This window comes from Mobula birostris, chromosome 10, assembly GCF_030028105.1.
Source record: "Mobula birostris isolate sMobBir1 chromosome 10, sMobBir1.hap1, whole genome shotgun sequence".
In the NCBI taxonomy this organism is placed as follows: domain Eukaryota; kingdom Metazoa; phylum Chordata; class Chondrichthyes; order Myliobatiformes; family Myliobatidae; genus Mobula; species Mobula birostris.
The window spans coordinates 129,973,075-129,992,272 of NC_092379.1; the positions used below are offsets into that span (position 1 = coordinate 129,973,075).

At 41.5% G+C, this 19,198-nt stretch overlaps 1 protein-coding gene across 2 annotated transcripts in view; it reads right to left on the minus strand.

Annotated features, from left to right (window-relative positions):
• Nucleotides 1–19,198, minus strand: part of LOC140204593 (protein ATP1B4-like) — a 52,959-nt gene that overhangs the window by 26,847 nt on the left and 6,914 nt on the right. For both annotated transcript variants that reach the window (XM_072271319.1, XM_072271320.1), the window contains one exon: nucleotides 3,183–3,357. In XM_072271319.1, coding sequence (XP_072127420.1) covers nucleotides 3,183–3,357 — 175 coding nt within the window. The remainder of the gene's footprint in view (nucleotides 1–3,182; nucleotides 3,358–19,198) is intronic.

A 19,198-nucleotide genomic window follows, 5' to 3' on the forward strand; every position in this document is an offset into this window, starting at 1 on the left:
GGGCAATATATACTAGCGTTGCCAGCAACACACATCCCACAGGGGAACGTGAAGAAACACGCTTAGCTCACTTTGCATAAATTGTTGGTAATACCAAAGGACATCAACACCCAGGTTTTGAGAATCAACACACAAATTCTTCACCACTCATTCTTTCAAATCGTTTGGTGGACTGGAAATAGAACTGCTTCTTACAAATGACGGCATCTCATGTTTGGCTTTTATTGATTCATTTCCCACCAACAGCTAGAATATGTGCAATATTGATGGCAGACTATAACATTATTAAAGCCTCTGTTAGACTTTGTAAAATAAATTTAAACTTTGCCAATCAAGTTGAAGTTTATATTTATCTGACCGTACATATATACAAACAAACGAAACAGTGCTCCTCTAAACTGCAGTGCACCACAAAACATACATCACACACAGCACATGAAATAAAATATTACCACAAATAAGTTAATAAAATACAGTTTAAAGTGCTGGTGGTGCAGTGGCATCGGCACCAACTTAGATGTGAGTGGTCCGGGTTCCAATCCGGCCAGCTGCCTGCGCGCTTTCATCCGTACTGAGTTGAACGTTGAGCTGGCGACTCGGCCTCATAAAAAAACAGACAAAACGCTAAAGAAACGGCAAGGTTTCTGCCCGATGCACCACAAGGCACAGCGAAGAATAACAACACGGGCACTTAGTGTGTAGCACGAAACAGTAAACAGCTCATTGTCCTCATGACAAGACCTTGGTGCTGGTGGAGGGTATTCAGTAGTCCTGGAGCCTGAGGGAAGAAACTTTACCCGGTCTGTTAGACCTAGTCCTGAGGCTCCCATATCTCCTTCCTTACTGCAGTGGCTTAAAGAGATTGTGGATTGGTGGCAGAGATTCTCAACAATGTCCCAGGCCCTTTTGTACACAATGCTCCTGGTAAATATCACAAATAGGGAGGGAGGGAGACCCTGGTGATCTTATAACATAAAACATTATGCTGACAGTGAATACAAGTTTCCTTTAACATTTTGACAGTTCCTAGTGCTTTTTTAATACAATTATTGCAATTCTGTGCTATTGACAGGTCAATCTGAATCCTCACAACTATAAATGTCATCTTTGCTTCTGCCTAAACTTTCTGCTAGTCCAAATATCAGTGAAGTTGTTCTATCATTTCAATGAATGCTGCTTGATACATGTTAAAATGTAAGTTCTGCTTTGGAATTTTGAAACAAATAACCCCTTTTTTACCAAGAGCATTCACATGTTGGAATGCATATAAATTTTTCAAACTAATTCTACAACAACACACTAAAAGGACATTTATATAATGAAAATGCAGATTACTAAGCGCCTAATGACTGAAATGTTTATCAAATGTTATGAATTCAACAATTGCTGAAGCTTGATAAGGCATTGGTCAGACAATACTTGGAATATTGTGGGCAATTCTGGGCCTCATCCAAGAAAGGATGTGCAGGGATTGGAGAGGGTGTAGAGGAAGTTCACGAGAATGATCCCAGGAATGAAAAGGTTAACGTATCAGGAGTGTTTGATGGTTCTGAGCCTATACTGGAGATTAGAAGAATGAGTGGGGATTTCATTGAAATCCATCGAATATTGAAAAGCTGAGATAGAGTGGATGTGGACAGAATGTTTCCTGTAGTGGGCAAGTCTAGGACCAGAAGGCAGTGCCTCAGAATAGAGGTATGTGCATCTAGAACAAAGATTAGGAGGAATTTCTCTAGCCAAAGGGTGATGAATTTGTGGCATTTATTGCCACAGACAGCAATGGTGGCCATGTCATTGGGTATATTCAAAGCAGAGGTTACTGGATTCTTGGTTAGTGAGGTGTCAAAGGTTACGCAGAGAAGGCAGGTGAATAGGGTTGAGGGGGGTAATAAGTCAGCTAGGATGGAATGACAGAGCAGACTCAATGGGCCAAATGGCCTAATTCTGCTTCTATATCTTATGGTTTTCATTATAGTTATAATCATTTCCTAAACAAGCTTCCACCTGATGTTGGAGCTTAGAATTAATATTCTTGCTTTGTGATGATTATATAGAATTAGGAAAACAATTCTTTATATTAATGCATGCATATGAAGACCCTTGATTGCATAGTCTTCATATTTTGGTGATCTGACCTGTATTATGTGCAGTCTTGTTAACAAAATGTTATTTTAAGCAGTGATTCCTCAAATGGACTTTCCTGCTCTCCTTGTTCTGTTAAAACTATTGAGACTGTTCATATTTATTTAAGTTTGATTATTGATATTTGTACATGTGACCATTCCACTAATTATTGATTGTCATTACTTTATAAATTGTTGGGTGCTATTGCATGTCTGTTACAGTATTGCCCTGTGTTTTATGCTTGTCACCAAACCACTATCAATTCTGGTACATTTCACAGTAAAGTGACTCTGATTCTGACTGGTTTTGATTGTCCTGTTTTGTTGGGTTCTGTGTTGTTCTGCCAAGCATTGTGGGCATGCTCAGTTGGCACGGCAAAGTGTGGCGACGCCTCCAGGCCGCCCCTGTGCATCTGTAGGTTGTGTCAGTTGTTGACGCAAACGTTGCGTTTCACTACATTTTCCGACGTACGCATGATAAATGAATGTGTTGGCGCGTGGCCAAGTGGTTAAGTAGTGATCTGAAGGTCGCTAGTTTGAGCTTCAGCTGAGGCAGCATGTGGTGTCCTTGAGCAAGGCACTTAACCACACACTGCTCTGTGACAACACCGGTGCCAAGCTGTATCGGCCCTAGTGCCCCTCCCTTGGACAACATCGGTGGCGTGGAGAGGGGAGACTTGCAGCATGGGCAACTGCCGGTCTTCCATACAACCTTGCCCAGGCCTCAGTCAACATCCAATTCGATGGACAGCCGAAGGAAGAAGGAAGGAAGGATAAATAAAATTAATCTGAATCTGAAGAGAGTGGCAAGTCATTTAATGCCAGCACTTTTCTCGTAACTAATAATATCCTTTGTTATCTGACCCTCATTTTACCTTTCCTTAACCAAATCAGTGTTGTCACCTTCTGAATCAAAATTCATGTGTCGTGAAGAGTGATCTTAAAGTGCTAAGAACACATGACACAGAGCACAAGTTATGATTCAGTCCAAGATTATATTGGCTTCACCTTCTGTGAAACTCTCCAAATGAAAACCAGCACCAAACATGCATTACTCACTCCAGCTCTTGGATGTTCTTCCCAAGAATTCTTTTCTGGCAGGGTTCCATAGAAATTCTTTGAACTCGAGCATTCTTTCGTTCCAGTGTTTGCCCAGTGTGACATGTTTGCTAGCCACCAGGTTGGTTCCTGCCTTCTCTTCATTGCTTTCCCCTTTATCTCCAGGCGTGTTTATCTGAATCAGTGAGACACGCAACACCAGTGGGAAGTTTAGTTTGAGTTTACAATGGTAGAAAATTGTTACATTAATGCATTTAGACTAAAGGTGTGCTCAAACATAAGATCTTATCAAATAGGAGACATAGCCCTGACTGATCTTGTCTTTGGCTTCAACCCAACTTCCCTGTATTATCCCCATAATCTTCAACTCCCCAAAAACTTAAAAATTCGAGATTCAGGTACATTTATTATCAAAGAATGTTTAAATTACACAACCTTGAGATTTATTTGCTCACAAACAGCCATAAAGCAAGAAACATGAATGAACCCAATTTTAAAAAAATAAAAATTAAAAGACCAACTTGATGCACAAGAGAAAGGGGGAGAAAAAACAAATTAAACAAACAATTGAAGTGAACAACAGCATTCTGAACCAAAATTGAGTCCTTAGATTTGAAGCCCAGAGTAGCCCCAAAGCCTTGCTTATCAGTCCATCATATTAGCAGGCACACAGCAGATGGGCAGGCAAATGTACTTTGCCTTGAAATTACTAACAACTCTTTCCATTGATCTCAATTCACATCTCTTGGGAAGATTGCTGGAAGCTCTGTTGTTTGGAATATACATCAATTATCTGGATGGTGTGCCATTTCTCCGCCCAAGTTTCCAACTGGTTCGTGCCCTGCCTTCCTCGACGCCAGCAATTTTCCAGTCTTCTGTTACCTTGCTAATCAGAACCACCCATATTTTCAACTGAATTATAGATGTAGAGTTTATTACAAACAACAGAGGTCCCAGCAATTGGTGGAGTTATGGATAGTGAGGAAGGCAGGGTGTGGATCAGATGGAAATTGGGCAGAGAAATGGCAAATGAAGTTTAGTCCGGAGAAATGTGAGGCAGTGTATCTTGGAAGGTCAAATGGAAGAGTATACAGTAAATGATAAGGTCCTTAGGAGTGCTGACTTACAGAATACAGATGTTCAGGGTGAAAATCCATGGCACCCTGAGAGGACAGGGTGATAAAGAAGGCACATAGCATGCTTGCCTTCATCAGGCAGGGCATTCACTTTAAAAGTAGATAAGTCTAAAAAGTAGGGCAGTACAAAAATGTAGCAATTAGAGTGACACAGACTAGCATCAATGATCGGAGTTCAATTCCGGCACTTTTAATAAGAAGCACTACATTAGAAAGTTGCAATAGTTGGGGACCTATAAAGCTTTTTAAAAAATGATACACAATGCACTTTTAACGCCAATAAACAAAAGATATGGATTTTTCAGGTCTTGGAATTCATGGCACTATGACCTGAGTGTATCTCTTCAAGAAGAAAGCTTACCACCATTTTCTCAAGGACGATTAAGAACAAGTAATATGTGATACTCTTGACAGCAACCCCCACATCTGGTGAAAGAAAAATACAATACAAAGTCTCGCTGCAAACAAAAAATCGACTGACCACATCTTTCATCGTGCACATAGTTTTAGGATCCGTCCCTCATGAAGTATATACTGAGGGTAGCATTGTAGTGTTGCAGTTAGCATAACTCCAGCAACCCCAGTTCAATTCTACTACTGTCTGTAAGGAGCTTGTGCATTCTCCCAATGACTGTACAGGTTTCTCGCAGATGCTCCAGTTTCTCCCCATATTCCAGAAGTACAGGTTGGGGTTAGTAAGTTGTGGGCATGCTATGTTGGCACCTGAAGCATGGTGACTCTTGCGGGCAGATCCTCAATCTGTGTTGGTCGTTGACACAAATGATGCATTTCACTGTATGCCTTGATGTGCATGTGATAGATAAAGCTAATCTTTAATCTTGAAGTCATTTGGCAGCTGTATAAACTTCAGCTAGACCACAGTTGGCGCAGTGTGTGCAGTTGCGGTCAGATGTGGAGGCTTTGGGCAGTGTGCAGAAAAAGGGCCACCAGGATGTCGCCTGGACTGGAGAGTATTACCTATAAAGGAGAGATTGTGCAGAGGTGGATTACTTTCTCTGCAGCAGAGGCTGAGGGCGTGACCTGGTATAGAGTGTATAAAATTATGAGAGGAATAAATAGGGTAGATAGTCAGAGTCTTCTTCCCGGTGTGGGAATATGAGGTACCAGAGAGCACAGGTGAGAGTGGGAAGCATTAAAGGAAATTTGAAAAGCAAATTTTTTATTTATTTGTTTACTTACGCGCACACACACTCACAAACTGGTAGGTACCTGGAACGCACTATTGAGTGGTTGTACTGGGAACAAATTCATTTGCAACGCTCAAGAAGCATTTGAACAGACTCATAAAAAAGCGGGGAATTGAGGGATATGGACCATGTGTATGCAAAAGGGATTCAGTGAAATTGGCAAATTTACTAACATACACTCTGTGGCCACTTTATTAGGTATACTAGTATACCTGCTTGTCATGCAAATATCTAATCAGCCAATCATGTGGCAGCCACTCAGTGCATAAAAGCATGAAGACACTGTTAAGAGGTTCAGTTCTTGTTCAGACCAAACATCAGAATGGGGAAGAAGTGTGATCTTATTGACTTTGACAGAGGAATGTTTGCTGGTGCCAGATGGGGTGGTTTGAATATCTCAAAAACTGCTGTTCTCCTGGCATTCTTACACACAACAGTCTCTAGTGATTACAAAGTATCTGAAAAACAAAAAAAAATCCAGTGAGTGGCAGTTCTGTGGGTGAAAACAATTCGTTAATGAGAGAGGTCAGAGGAGAATGCTCGACTGGTTCAGGCTGACAGGAGGCTACAGTAGCTCAAATAACCATGTGTTACAACCGTAGTGTGCAAAAGAGCATCTCTGAATGCACAACACATCAAACCTTGAAGCAGAACACCACACAGGGTTCCACTCCTGTACCTAATAAAGTGGCCACTGAGTGGACGTGCCAAATATAGACCATTTTGGACATACTAAGATGTCCCAAAAACATTCCATGTAACCTTCAGTCTTGAATAAAACCACAGTCGAGCAGTCTGTAACAGCGGTAAGAATGAGGAATGGCCAAATCTTCTGTTGTGGCAGCAAAGTACATAATGGAGATTAGAAGTGTTGCACTGAGTAAGATTATCTGTTGTCTGTTTTAATTTTTCTCCAAATTGATTGTCTCAAAACTAATAGCTTTATATTTCAGAAGTATTTTATTATAAAAGCTAAAAAAAATTTGGAAAGTCATATTGTATTATTTTGTAGCTTATGGAACATTTTCCATCAGGTATCAGAACTGCAAATCTGTTAAAGAATCCACTTAGAATGACAGATGATTTCTGTCATTTTGGAAATCTACTGAATCAGAGAAGAGTAGCCAGGAGATGCAGCAAGTGGCCAGCCTAAGTTAATGCAATATGCTGATGTTATCTATATTAATCAAAACTCCCTATGAACAAATGTGCAAAAATAAGCTAACATGTGTTTTCTGGCGAATGACAAAACTCTGGAGTTGTTATTTCATCCACAGATTAGGCAAATTGATGGGTTGTATGGCCCGATTCTGCTCTTAATAGAAAACCACTTGCTCTGCCATCCTACGATGCTAACTTATTTTCCCTCTTAACTCCATTCTCCTGCCTTCTCCCCAAATTCTTTGATGCCCTTGCTTATAAAGAATCTAACAATCTCTATGTTAAATATATACATATTGGATGGCCTCCAATGCTGTCTGTGGTGATGAATTTCACAGATTCACCCTCCGCTGCCTAAAGAAATTCCTCTTCAGCTCCGTTCAAAGATTAAAGATTAGCTTTACTTGTTCCGTGAGGCGTGCAGTCTCGAGGCCAAGAAGCCTGGAGATGGGGCGCCAGCACAAGATCGACTCCATTTCTTGCTGCTTGAAGCACCAAGGAATGCTGAAATCGTTGAGGCGAGTGCAGAAGAGTGCCATCGACCTGTCTCTCGCTCGTTGCTGTTGGAGGAAGGTGTCGGCGTGTGATAGTCTCTCGATCACCGCTCTTGGAGGAAGTCCCTGCGTTCGAATGGTCTGTCACTCTCCCCCCACCCCCCGCAATGCTGTCAGAGCCCTGGGTCTTGGGTAAGGTGTAATTGACGCGGTTTGTGGATTGGACTCTGTCGTTCACGTTACAATCTGTTACTGGTTGCTCCTTTTCTTTTGTTGCTCTTTTGGGTGACTTTGAATCAGAGTGGCATGCAGATAACAAACTCTGAACTGAAATGAATATACTCAGACTCTTTCGATTCTGTATTTTATATTCTGTGTTTTCACGCTCGTTTTATTGTTACTGTTTGCGCAATTTGTTTTTTTTTTGTGCGTGGGGTGGGGGCTGAGGTTTTTTTCTTTGAATTGGGTTCCATTGTTTTCTTTGTTTCATGGCTGGCTGTGGGGAAGACAAATCTCAGTGTTGTACACTGCATACATAATTCGATAATAAATACACTTTGAATCTTGAATCTTTGAAATATACATTGAAACATAAAGCAAAATGCATTGTTTCAGCGAGGACCATGTTGGGAGCAGCCCGCAGTTGTTGCCCCTCCTCTGGCACCAACACAGCATGCCCACAACTCACCAACCCCAATCTAACATCTTTGTACGAACTGCAAAGGACAGTAATGATGATCACTTTACACTAGTAATATTGCACAGATTCAATGTTGTGAGTTACGCAGATTTCAGAACACAAAACTGTATTTGTTATTAAATGTGCCTTGATTAACTCAATTATGCCAACATGCAAATTAAGTTAAACTCCACAAACTGCAACTTTAATTACTGAACTGTTCTGCAAAAATTAAGACGTATTGATTATAATGCTTAATATCAATAATTAGTACTTGACACAATGGAAAAATCAATTAATCCTCTGGTCTACCTACGCTGGATGGTCAGTGGGGATGTCCAATAAGGTCAATTGAAAATTAACATACTTTACTATAGATATTTACATTTCATGCATGAAAAATGAGCAAACAGATTTAGGGAAATTGATTTTCCCAATCCCAAGACAAAGGAATACCATGGCACTACTTAAATTTGTATCTGCTTCCATGGAATAATTTTGATAGGTTCCACTCCAATAAGACTCCCTGAAATACTTACAATTCTTCCAGTTAAAGGAATACACAATTTGATTTGGTTGAACAGAATTACCCCACGGTTCTACATTAAATTGGCAAAAATTGTATCTATTACAACATCACTACAACCTATAAAACATCACCCAATAATCTATTATAACAAATTTTAAAACTGAAAGATTAGCTTTATTTGACACATATACATCGCAACATTGGAACACGAGGTGCAATGTATCATTTATGTCAACAGCCCATGTAGTCCAAGGATGTGCTGGGGGCAGCCTACAAATGTTGTCATGCTTCCAGCATCAATGCAAATGCCCACACTTACTAGCCCTTAACCCATATGACTTTTTGGACTGTGGGAGGAAACTGGAGCCACTGGAGGAAACCCATGTGGTCACAAGAAGAATGTATAAACTCTTTACAGACAGCAACGGGAATTGAACCCCTATCTTCCATTTGCTGGTGTTATGTTATCCAATGACCTGGCCTCCACAGCCGTCTATGTCAATAAATCCATCAATTCACCAACCTTTGGCTAAAGAAATTCCCCCTCATCTCTGTTGTAAATGGGCATCCTTCTTTTCTGAGGCTGTGCCCCCTGGTCCTAGACAATTGGAAACATCTTCTCCACATCCATTCGATCCAGGCCTTTCAATATTCAATTGGTTTCAATGCAATTCCACAACCCCCACCCCGCCCCGCCATTCTTCTAAACTCCAGAAAGTATTGGCCCGATGTCTATAAACACCCCTCAAGCGTTAACCCTTTCATTCCTGGGATCATTCTCATGAATGAATTAGGTGTACAAGATGATGAGAGGCATTGATCATGTGGATAGTCACAGGCTTTTTCCCAGGGCTGAAATGGTTGCCACAAGAGGACACAGGTTTAAGGTGCTGTGGAGTAGGTACAGAGGAGATGTCAGGGGTAAGTTTGTTTGTTTTTTTTTAATAAAACACAGAGAGTGGTGAGTACGTGGAATGGGCTGCCGGCAATGGTGGTGGAGGCGGATACAATAGGGTCTTTTAAGAGACTTTTGGATAGGTACATGGAGCTTAGAAAGATAGAGGGCTACGGATAACCCTGGTAATTTCTAAGGTAGGGACATGTTCGGCACAGCTTTGTGGGCCGAAGGGCCTGTATTGTGCTGTAGGTTTTCTATATTTCTATGAACCTACTTTGGAGCCTCTGCAAAGCCAGCACAAGCCCCTCAACCCTGGAATTCCCTCCCTCTTCCATCCCCACCTCTCATTTACCCCACTGAGCAGTTGTATTCCCCCATTATGGTGTCACTTTACGTGGGTCACTAATGTATTTTGACTTCAAGTGTTTATAAAGACGTGAAGGTCATAGATTGGGTAAATAGTCACAATTTCTTTCCCATGGCAGGGGAGTTGAAAACTAGGGGGCACTGGTTTAGGGGAAAGCTTGAAGTAAAAGTATTATCAAAGTAAGATTACGTTACCATGTACTACCCTGAGATTCATTTTCTTGCAGACATTTACTGAAAAGGAAATGCAACAGAATTTCACAAAAAGATTTACACAAAGACTGACAAACAACCAATATGCAAAAGACATACTCGGCAAATGAAAAAAAAAGAATAATACTGAGAACAAGAGTTGTAAAGAGTCCTTGAAAGGGAGCCCTGTAGGTTGTGGAAGCAATTCAGAGCTGAGAGGAGTGATGTTATCGCCATTGGTTCAGGAGCCTGGTGCTTGTTGTTAATCTCTGCACCTTGTGGCATGGGTGGCAATCTTGCCACTTCTTTAGCTTTGCTCATTTTGTTTTTATATAGCTCTGGACCACTCACCTGAAAGTCTGGGGCAGATGCCACCACACCAGCTGTTGGCTAAGCCTAGTGGGCAAATAACTGCCCCTGAACCTGACTTAACAGAGATTTGTCCCTCCAAAGAGTGTACTCTGTTGTGAAACCAGGGTAAGGACTTTTTATAGCCACATTCAAAGAACCCTTTTGAGTCTTCACAGAAAAACAGGCCACTGGGATTAATCTTGGAGTACAGTCACTGAGATATCTCATGTCTTTAAAAAGAAACTGAGTTATTGTTGAGTTATATAAAGAGCAATAGGACCTGACAAATGGACAGCAATGGTGTGACCAATGGCAGAGACAGCTTTCTACAGTATTCTCGCTATGTACTGCAGTTTCAAATCACTGACACTATCAACACTTTTTCTATTTAGTTAACAGCTTCCAACTCTCTTTTCAAATTTGCTTCAATGAATTCTTTTGTCTAACAGTAGGGCTATGAGGCAGTAGCAAATAGGAGATTTGATCAATTCTTGCTAATCCTTGGATGGCATCTGATCAGATTAGGCGTTTAATGGTCAAAAATATTTTGTTAAGGGAACTGATATACAGGTAGTTAAAGCTGAAGTAACTAAAAGAGCTTACAGACAAAGAAAATTGGGAAAGATTATTTTCAGTAGGATGTCTGCAATGAAAGATTGCTTCACACCATGTGATCTTTGTGTAGCATTTTCAGGATCCAAAGGAAAATGCCTTCCATTTTCTCCAGAATAATAACAGAATTGAGGAAATTCAGAATTCAGAAGACTGAGTTTTATATGCCACTGCTTTTTTTTTTCGTTCTCCTGCGTCGTAAATCAGTTCGACCATATATTAGGCCACTCCTGGCAGACAGTTCTCACCACCTGAGGAGAGTGCTTTTTCAATTCAGAAGCACGACGGCCATTCACACTTAACAAAACTGGAGAGTCAACAGCACAGTACACAACAGCTGATTTGCAAACAGCAAAAGCCAACTTAAACGCTGTTGTAAGAAGAGGTCTCCAGCGTTCAGGCAAAGGTGTTGAGAGATGATACTGAGTTCTCCAGTGGGGCCCATGATTCACTTTGGAGTTCTTCCCCATTTCTCAAGGACAGGGGTACTTAATTTTTTTTTAAGTCATGATCCAAAAACAGGGGCACAACGACAGAGTTAAACTTCAAAGTAAGTTTATTATCAAAGTATGTACATGTCACCATATACTACCCTGAGATCCATTTTCAGTAGAACAAAGAAATACAATAGAATCAGTGAAAAACTACACACAGAAACTGACGAACAACCAATGTGCAAAAGAAGACAGACTGCAAATACAAAAATAAATAAATAAATAGTACTGAGAACATGAGTTGTAGAGTCCTTGAAAGTGAGTCCATAGGCTGTGGAATCAGTTCTGTGTTGAGGTGAGTGAAGTTATTCGCACTGGTTCAGGAGTCTTCATTGTCCTGTATCTCTCTCTCTCTCTCTTCCCCACTTGCCCTTCCAATTTCCCTGTCCACTCCTTTCCCTCATCACCTATCCATTCCCAACCCTCCCCCCCCCCCCCATTCCCTGCTGTTTCCTGTAATGCCGCTGTCTATAAGGAGTTTGTATGTTCTTCCCATGACTGTGTAGGTTTCCTCCGGATGCTCTGGTTTCCTCCCACAGTCCAAAGCCATACATGTTGTGGGCATGCTATGCTGTTGCTGGAAGCATGGTGACACTTGTGGACTGCCCCCAGTGCACTGTTGGACTGTGTTGGTCGTTGATGCAAAATGACATACTTGACTATGCTTTGATGGACATATGATAAATAAAGCTCATCTTTCTTTCGTTCTCTACCCCACACTTCCCCTCTATATTCTCCTCTCCTCCCATAGCTTCCTGTCTCACAAGCAGCCACTCCCCCTCCTGGGGTGAATCCTACTCTAACTGCAAGGCACTCCCCATAAGATCCTCCACACCACCCCCCCATTCTCTGGCTCCCACAGACCCCAAAACTATCTGATGTCAGCAGCAGTGTCCGCCCAACATGCTATGAGCTGGTGGTGACCCCAGACAAAATAGGTCCAAGTTCAAAATAAATTTATTATCCAAGTATATATAAGTCAACATTTACAAGGACAAGTGTGTAAAAAGGGTTCATAGGATCACTGGGGACCCAAACCATCCCAACCACAATCTATTCCAGCTGCTATCATCTGGAAAACAGTACTGCAGCATAAAAGCCAGGACCAACAATCTCTGGAACAGCTTTTTCCACCAGGACATCAGACTGATGAAGTCACGCTGATTTGAGTGTACTCTACATTACATTAACTGTTCTATTTATTATGAATTATTATAAATTACTATGACTGCACATTTAGATGGAGACATAACGTAAAGATTTTTACTCCTCATGTATGTTAAGGATGTAAGAAATAAAGTCAATTCAATACTACGCTGAGATTCATTTTCTTGCAGGAATTCACAGTAGAACAAATAAAAAAAAACAACAGAATTCTGACTCTGAACTACACACAAACGAAGACTGACAACCAGCCAATGTGCAATAGAAGAGATAGATAGATAAATTGAGAACATGATTGTAGAGTCCTTGAAGGTGAGTCTGTAGGTTGTGGGATCAGTTCAGTGTTGAGGTGAGTGAAGATACATTAGGGACATTTAAGTTCAAGTTTATTGTCATTCAGCTGTACACAGCAAAACTGCTTCAGGAGCCTGATAGTTGAAGGATAATAATTGTTCCAAAACCTAGTGGTGTGGGACCTAAGACTCCTGTAGCCCCATCCCAATAGCAGCAGCAAGAAGAGAGCATGGTCTGGATGGTGGGGGTCCTTAATGATGGATGTTGCTTTCTTGTAGATGTGCTCAATGGTGGGGAGGACTTTACCTGTGATGGACTGGGCTGTATCCACTACTTTTGGTAGGCTTTTCTGTTCTCGGACATTGGTGCTTCCCCACCAGGCTGTGATGTAACCAGCCCGGAAAGGCTCTACTGTGCATTTTTAGAAGTTTGTCAAAATTTTATGTGGCAAGACAACCCTGTGCCAACTTCTAAAGGCTAAGTAGCAACAGCTACAGAATAATTCCAGCCCCCTCTCCATCAAAACCCAGAGCTCACCTGAAGGAAGGTCACTATCTTGGAAGAAGGAATGCAATACAGTGGATTCCTGTTAGTTGGGACACATCGCAACTAGTAATTAGGTGGATGCGCCAAATGGCGGAATTTTCATGGAAACAGGTAAAAAGATATAGAAAGGACAAACTATCATTTAACTGAGTAACAAATTATGTATGTATATGAAACACAGAACAAATTAGAACACCATCAATACTACTATAGTCCTATAAAACTGTGTATTAGTTCTAATAGTTAGCAACAGAGGAATTCACTCAGTGTACACAGTTGTGTTCTTTCGATTTGCTGTAAATGAACCAAGTCAACGTAGATGTCTTGTATAGACAATGGACTGCCTTCGTACAATTTTCAATTACTGCATCCTTCAAACCTTCATTTTCATTGTGATATTCAAGGTGATGGTTGATACCTTCAAATTCTTTGTATTTCTGAACTTGTTGAAGTAATGAAGTCATTTAATTTTCACTCCCAGCTGTTTCTGGCATTTTCAAGCCTGAATGCTTGAAACCGCAGTGAGAAAAACAGTTCTGAACTGTCAAGCTGCTTATTTCTTGCCAACTATTGGTGACAAAAATCACTGCTTTTTGAACACAAGCACACACAACTGAAGCTATTTTAAAACTGTTTGCTCTAATGGCCACACAAGTGTACGCGTCTGTCGCAGGTTAGAAACTGTTCGACAACAGTCTCCTACCCCAATTAGGCAGCATAGTGCCCCAGATCAGTGAAGGAAATACCAGCTATTTTCTCAATTAAGAGTTGTTCTTTATGTGTTGTTCCAAATAAGCAGCTACCCTAATTAGCCAACGGCCCGATTAACTTGAATCCATTGTACTTCTACACAGCCCTGCGTCAGGATATCCATTAAAATTCAATGATTATTTAGAACTTGCAGATGAATTCTCTCCATCTCTTCCGTGCAAAATACAAATCAATGTCATTGCTTTCTAAATATTTTAGTAAAACAAATGTGTCCTGTAGATATTGTTCTCATTTCTCTGCTGCCAGGCGCTGTAAAAGAGACCTTGTGTAATTTCAATGTCACACTTGGCCATAGGTAATGCAAATAACTCGATAAAACAGCTATGAAAACAGTAAATCTATGCTGAGGCCTAGGCCTCGGGGCTGTTTAAACATTATGCCAATGAGGATTAATTGGGAACATTGCATAAAAAAAACCTGTTAGCATCCTCAACTTCACATTTTGCGTTTTCACTTTACATATGTGTGTTCTTGTTATTTTGTGTAATGTTGAATACCAAAAAATTGAAGACTTATTCATATGAATCTACATTAATTCCAGAACCAAACATTGTTTTGATTTCAAAAGAGTCTGAAATGCCCACGCTAACAATAATGTTGTCATAGAGACTGATTATTGAGGTGACATGGATAACTTCACTCTTCTGAACACCAAATAGCTCGACAATTCAGCTATTTTTGCATTCTTTTGCAAATTGGTTGCTTATCTGTCTTTGTGTGTAGTTTTTCATTGATTCTATTGTATTTCTTTGCATCTATGGTGAATGCCTGCAAGAAAATGAATCTCAGGGTAGTAAATTGTGACAAATATGTACTTTAGTGATAAATTTACTTTCAAATTCATTGGCACTGTTCAAAGGTTCATTTATTATCAAAGTATGTATGCAGTATACAACTCTGAAATTCTTCTTCTCCAGATAGCCACAAAACTAAGAAAACCATGGAAAGTCATTCAAAGAGAAACAGCAAACCCAACCCTCCGCACAAAAAAATAAACAGCAATACATCAACCCCCAACCCTCCTCCCCCACACAAAAAAACTAACAAAGCAAAACAAGAACATCGACCCCAATCTCCTCTCTCCCTGCACAAAATACAACAAGAACATTGATCTTCAAATCCCCCTCCTCTCGCACAAAAGGACAAGAAAAAAACCGGGTGAAAACACAGAATATAAAAACCACAAGGCTGAAAAAAGTCCATAGTCCAATTCTCCAACATCATCGAAAGAGAGAGACAACACTTGAACGTAGAGGCCTACCCCATGAGTACAGCGAGTCAAGATGACTTCTAGTCAAGATGGCCCCCTCGGTTGATATCTTCTAGACAGTCCATGAAACAGCTCATTTCACTTCCTTTACATATGAATGTCACTTGCCCTGATATTAAGAAAGCCGTTGCTCCTGGCTTTGCTCGGTGCGTCTTTACAAACCTATCACATCCAAACCTATTAATAATGTGTAATCATTCAACTAAACCAATCAGCAATAATCCAAACCTTTGATAATAAATTTACTTTGTACTTTATTGACACTGCTGAACATCACCCGCTCTGTTGTTAAGAAGGAAGCCATTGCCCCCAGCCATCCTCTGTGTGTCTTTGCAAACCAATTTCATCCAAACCCCTGCAGGAGGGGAGATGTGACAGTGTCACAGCTGAAATCAGGTAAGCCATGTTGAAAGAGGTTCAGTGTTGTTTGTTCCCGTTCCTAGACTTGGCCTTCAACACTATACAGGAAATGGATACATATTGAACAAAGATGTGACTGCCCATTTAAGCTGATGAAAAATAAAACCAAACCTTAGTTGGTGTTAACAGTAGAATTTGCCAAAGATCATCTTCTCCAATTTCTTCCACAGTAAGTGACATTATCCCAGGCTCCTAAACCCAAGTCGCTAACACTATCAGAGGGCACTACGGCTGTGCAGTGGTTAGCGCAAAGCTATTACAGCTTGGGGTGTCAGAGTTCAATTCCGAAAGTGTCTGTGAGGAGTTTGTATGTTTCTCCCCGTAAATGTGGGGGTTCCCTCCCAAAGACACAGTCCAAAGGCTTACTGGCTAGTAGGTTAATTGGTTGTTGTAAATTGTCCTGTGATTAGGTGAGGGTTAAGTAGGTGGGTTTCTGGAAAGTGCAGCTTGTTGGGCTGGAAGGGTGTGTTCCGTGCTGTACATAGGTATCCAAATAAATAAAACAAAATTTTAAAAAATCTTAAGAAGGTTTGCACTAAAATGGACTTTCATTCTCCTCTCCTATCAGATTCCTCCTTCTTCAGCCTTTTATCTCTTTGATCTATCACCCCTCCCCTGCCAGCCCACCTTCCCCCTCACCTGGTTTCACCAATCACCACCCAGCTTTTACGCCTTCCCCTCCCCCCCACCTTCTTATTCTGGCTCTTTCTCCCTTTCTCTCCAGTCCTGATGAAGGGTCTTCACCTGAAACATCAACTCTTTATTCCTCTCCAGAGATGCTGCCTGACCTGCTGAGTTCCTCCAGCACTTTGTGCGCATTACTCTGGATTTCCAGCATCTGCAGAATCTCGCATCTGTGAACAATTTGGGGTATTGTGTTCAGTTCTAGTCACCTCATTATAGGAAGGATGAGGAACATTAGAGAGGGGGTAGAGGAGATTTGCCAGGATGCTGCCTGGATTGAAGACCGAGTGAGCTAGGGCTTTTCCCTTTGGGCCGAAGAAAGACAAGAGCTGACTTGATAGAGTTGTACAAGACGATAAACGGCATATTGTAGATTATATGGATAACCAGGGACTTTTTTCCCCAGGATAGAAATAGCTAATACAAGCAGGTATAATTTTAAGGTGATTGGAAGAAAGTATACTATACAGGGAATGTCAGAGGTAAGTTTTTTTATATAGAGAGAATGGTGGGTATGTAGAATGCCCTGTCAGGTATGGAGGTAGAGGCAGATGCATTAGGGATATTTAAGCTCAAGTTTAATGTCATTCAGCTGTACACAGCAAAATGAAACAATGTTCCTCAGGAGCCAAGGTGCAAAACACAGTACATATATCACAAACAACACATGAAATATTACCTCAACAATATTAACAGATAAAAACATATTCTGTAGGTGTACAAGTTGACAAAGTGTATATAGGACATATAGTTAAATATACAGCTGTTTGGTGCTGTCTCAAATAGTGTGTACTGGGTCGTAAACATTTGTGAGACTGTTGGGGTCATCTGTTGCATCTGGTGCTCCCGGTGCAGCCTCCTCTACATCGGTGAAACCCGACACAGATTGGGGGACTGCTTCGTCGAGCACCTCCGCTCCGTCCGCCACAACAGACAGGATCTCCTGGTTGCCACCCACTTCAACTCTGCTTTACATTCCCATTCAGATATGTCCATACATAGCCTCCTCTACTGCCATAATGAGGCTAAACTCAGGTTGGAGGAGCAACACCTCATATACCGTCTAGGTAGTCTCCAGCCCCTTGGTATGAACATAGAATTCTCCAACTTCCGGTAATTCCCTCCCCCTCCCTTCCTCTATCCCTATGTCACTCTGCCCCCTCCCCCAGCTGTCTATCACCTCCCTCTTGGTTCTGCCTCCTTCTACTACCCATTGTGTTTTCCCCTATTCCTTCTTCACCTTTCCTGCCTATCTCCTCCCTGCTTCCCTTCCCCCACTCCTTTATCTTTCCCCTTACTGGTTTTTCACCTGGAATCTACCAGCCTTCTCCTTCCCACCCTCCCCCACTTTCTTTATAGGGCCTCTGCCCCTTCCCTCTTCAGTCCTGACGAAGGGTTTCGGCCCGAAACGTCGACTGATCGTTTCCATGGATGCTGCCCGACCTGCTGAGTTCCTCCAGTGTGTTGTGAGTGTGTACTGGGTGGTAGCAGGGAGTTCAGAACTTTTAAGTAGGAGTAGGCAAATGGATGATAGAAGAATGGAGGGCTGTGTGGGAGAGAAGGGGTAGATTGATCTTAGAGTGGGTTAAAAGGTCAGCACAGCAAGGGCTGAAGGATCTATGCTGTGCTGTGATGTTCTATAAATTCTAAATTTTTATGCCTTTAGATCAGGGGTTCCCAATCCTTTCATGCCATCGACCCCTAACATTAACCGAGGGGTCTGTGGACCCCTGCTTTAGATTCACCTGCCTAATTTGTGCATGAGGGAAGGTTTACACTTGATAATGCTCTCTGCATCTTAGAAAGCTCACTATAGCTTTAACTAATTTTCTCTCCACTTCATAGGATGCTGTGATTTTGAAGTACTGTAGATAAGAAATCTACCTACATGTGCCCAAATGCACCTGGATATCTAATGATAAAACATACACTCGTTGTTTTAGTGACATGGCGAATGTTTTATTCCTCAGTTGTGCTCTGCCTTTCGCAGTCCAAAAACCATTTGCCAGTTTAAGTTTACAAATATATTTTCCACTGCTTCTACTTAGCCTGACAAGAGTGCACAACAACCTGATTTCACAGCCAAACATCGGACTAAAGACCCATTCTGTCTGCACATGTAAAAAGGCAATGCCATAACTTGAAATGCGGATTTGCTTTTCTAAGTATTTAGCTACGCAACAAGAGCATGAAAACCTTCCCCTGACACATCAAACCTAAACTTTACCCCTTCACCGCCAACCCCACCTCCGCCACCAATGTTCCTGTCCCGTTTTACGATCCCAAAACATGACTGTTGTGAACACAAAATGATCTACAGATGCTGGGGTCAAAGCCACACTCACAACACGCTGGAGGAACTCAGCAGGTCGGGCAGCGAAATTTGTTTTCAATGCTGGCACAGCTGCTATTTATTTTCTTGATTTACATGTAGCGAGAGTTCCTGCCTTCATAAGCCTTTAGGGCAGTGAATTCCAGACATCCCACTCACTGTGCCAAATAATTTAGTCTGACTCCCCTCTGAACCTTGTACATGTAAATGATTGCACTTGGAGTCTCGACTCTGTGGAACACAATGATCCTGATTTAGTGTCATTATTATTATTGAGATATAGCACAGAGTAGGCTCTTGTGGCTCTTTAAGCCACACCACATAGCAACCCAACAGTTCAACCCTAGCCTAATCACAGCACAATTTACAATGAACAATTCACCTACCAACTGGTAGGCCTTTGGACTTTGGGAAG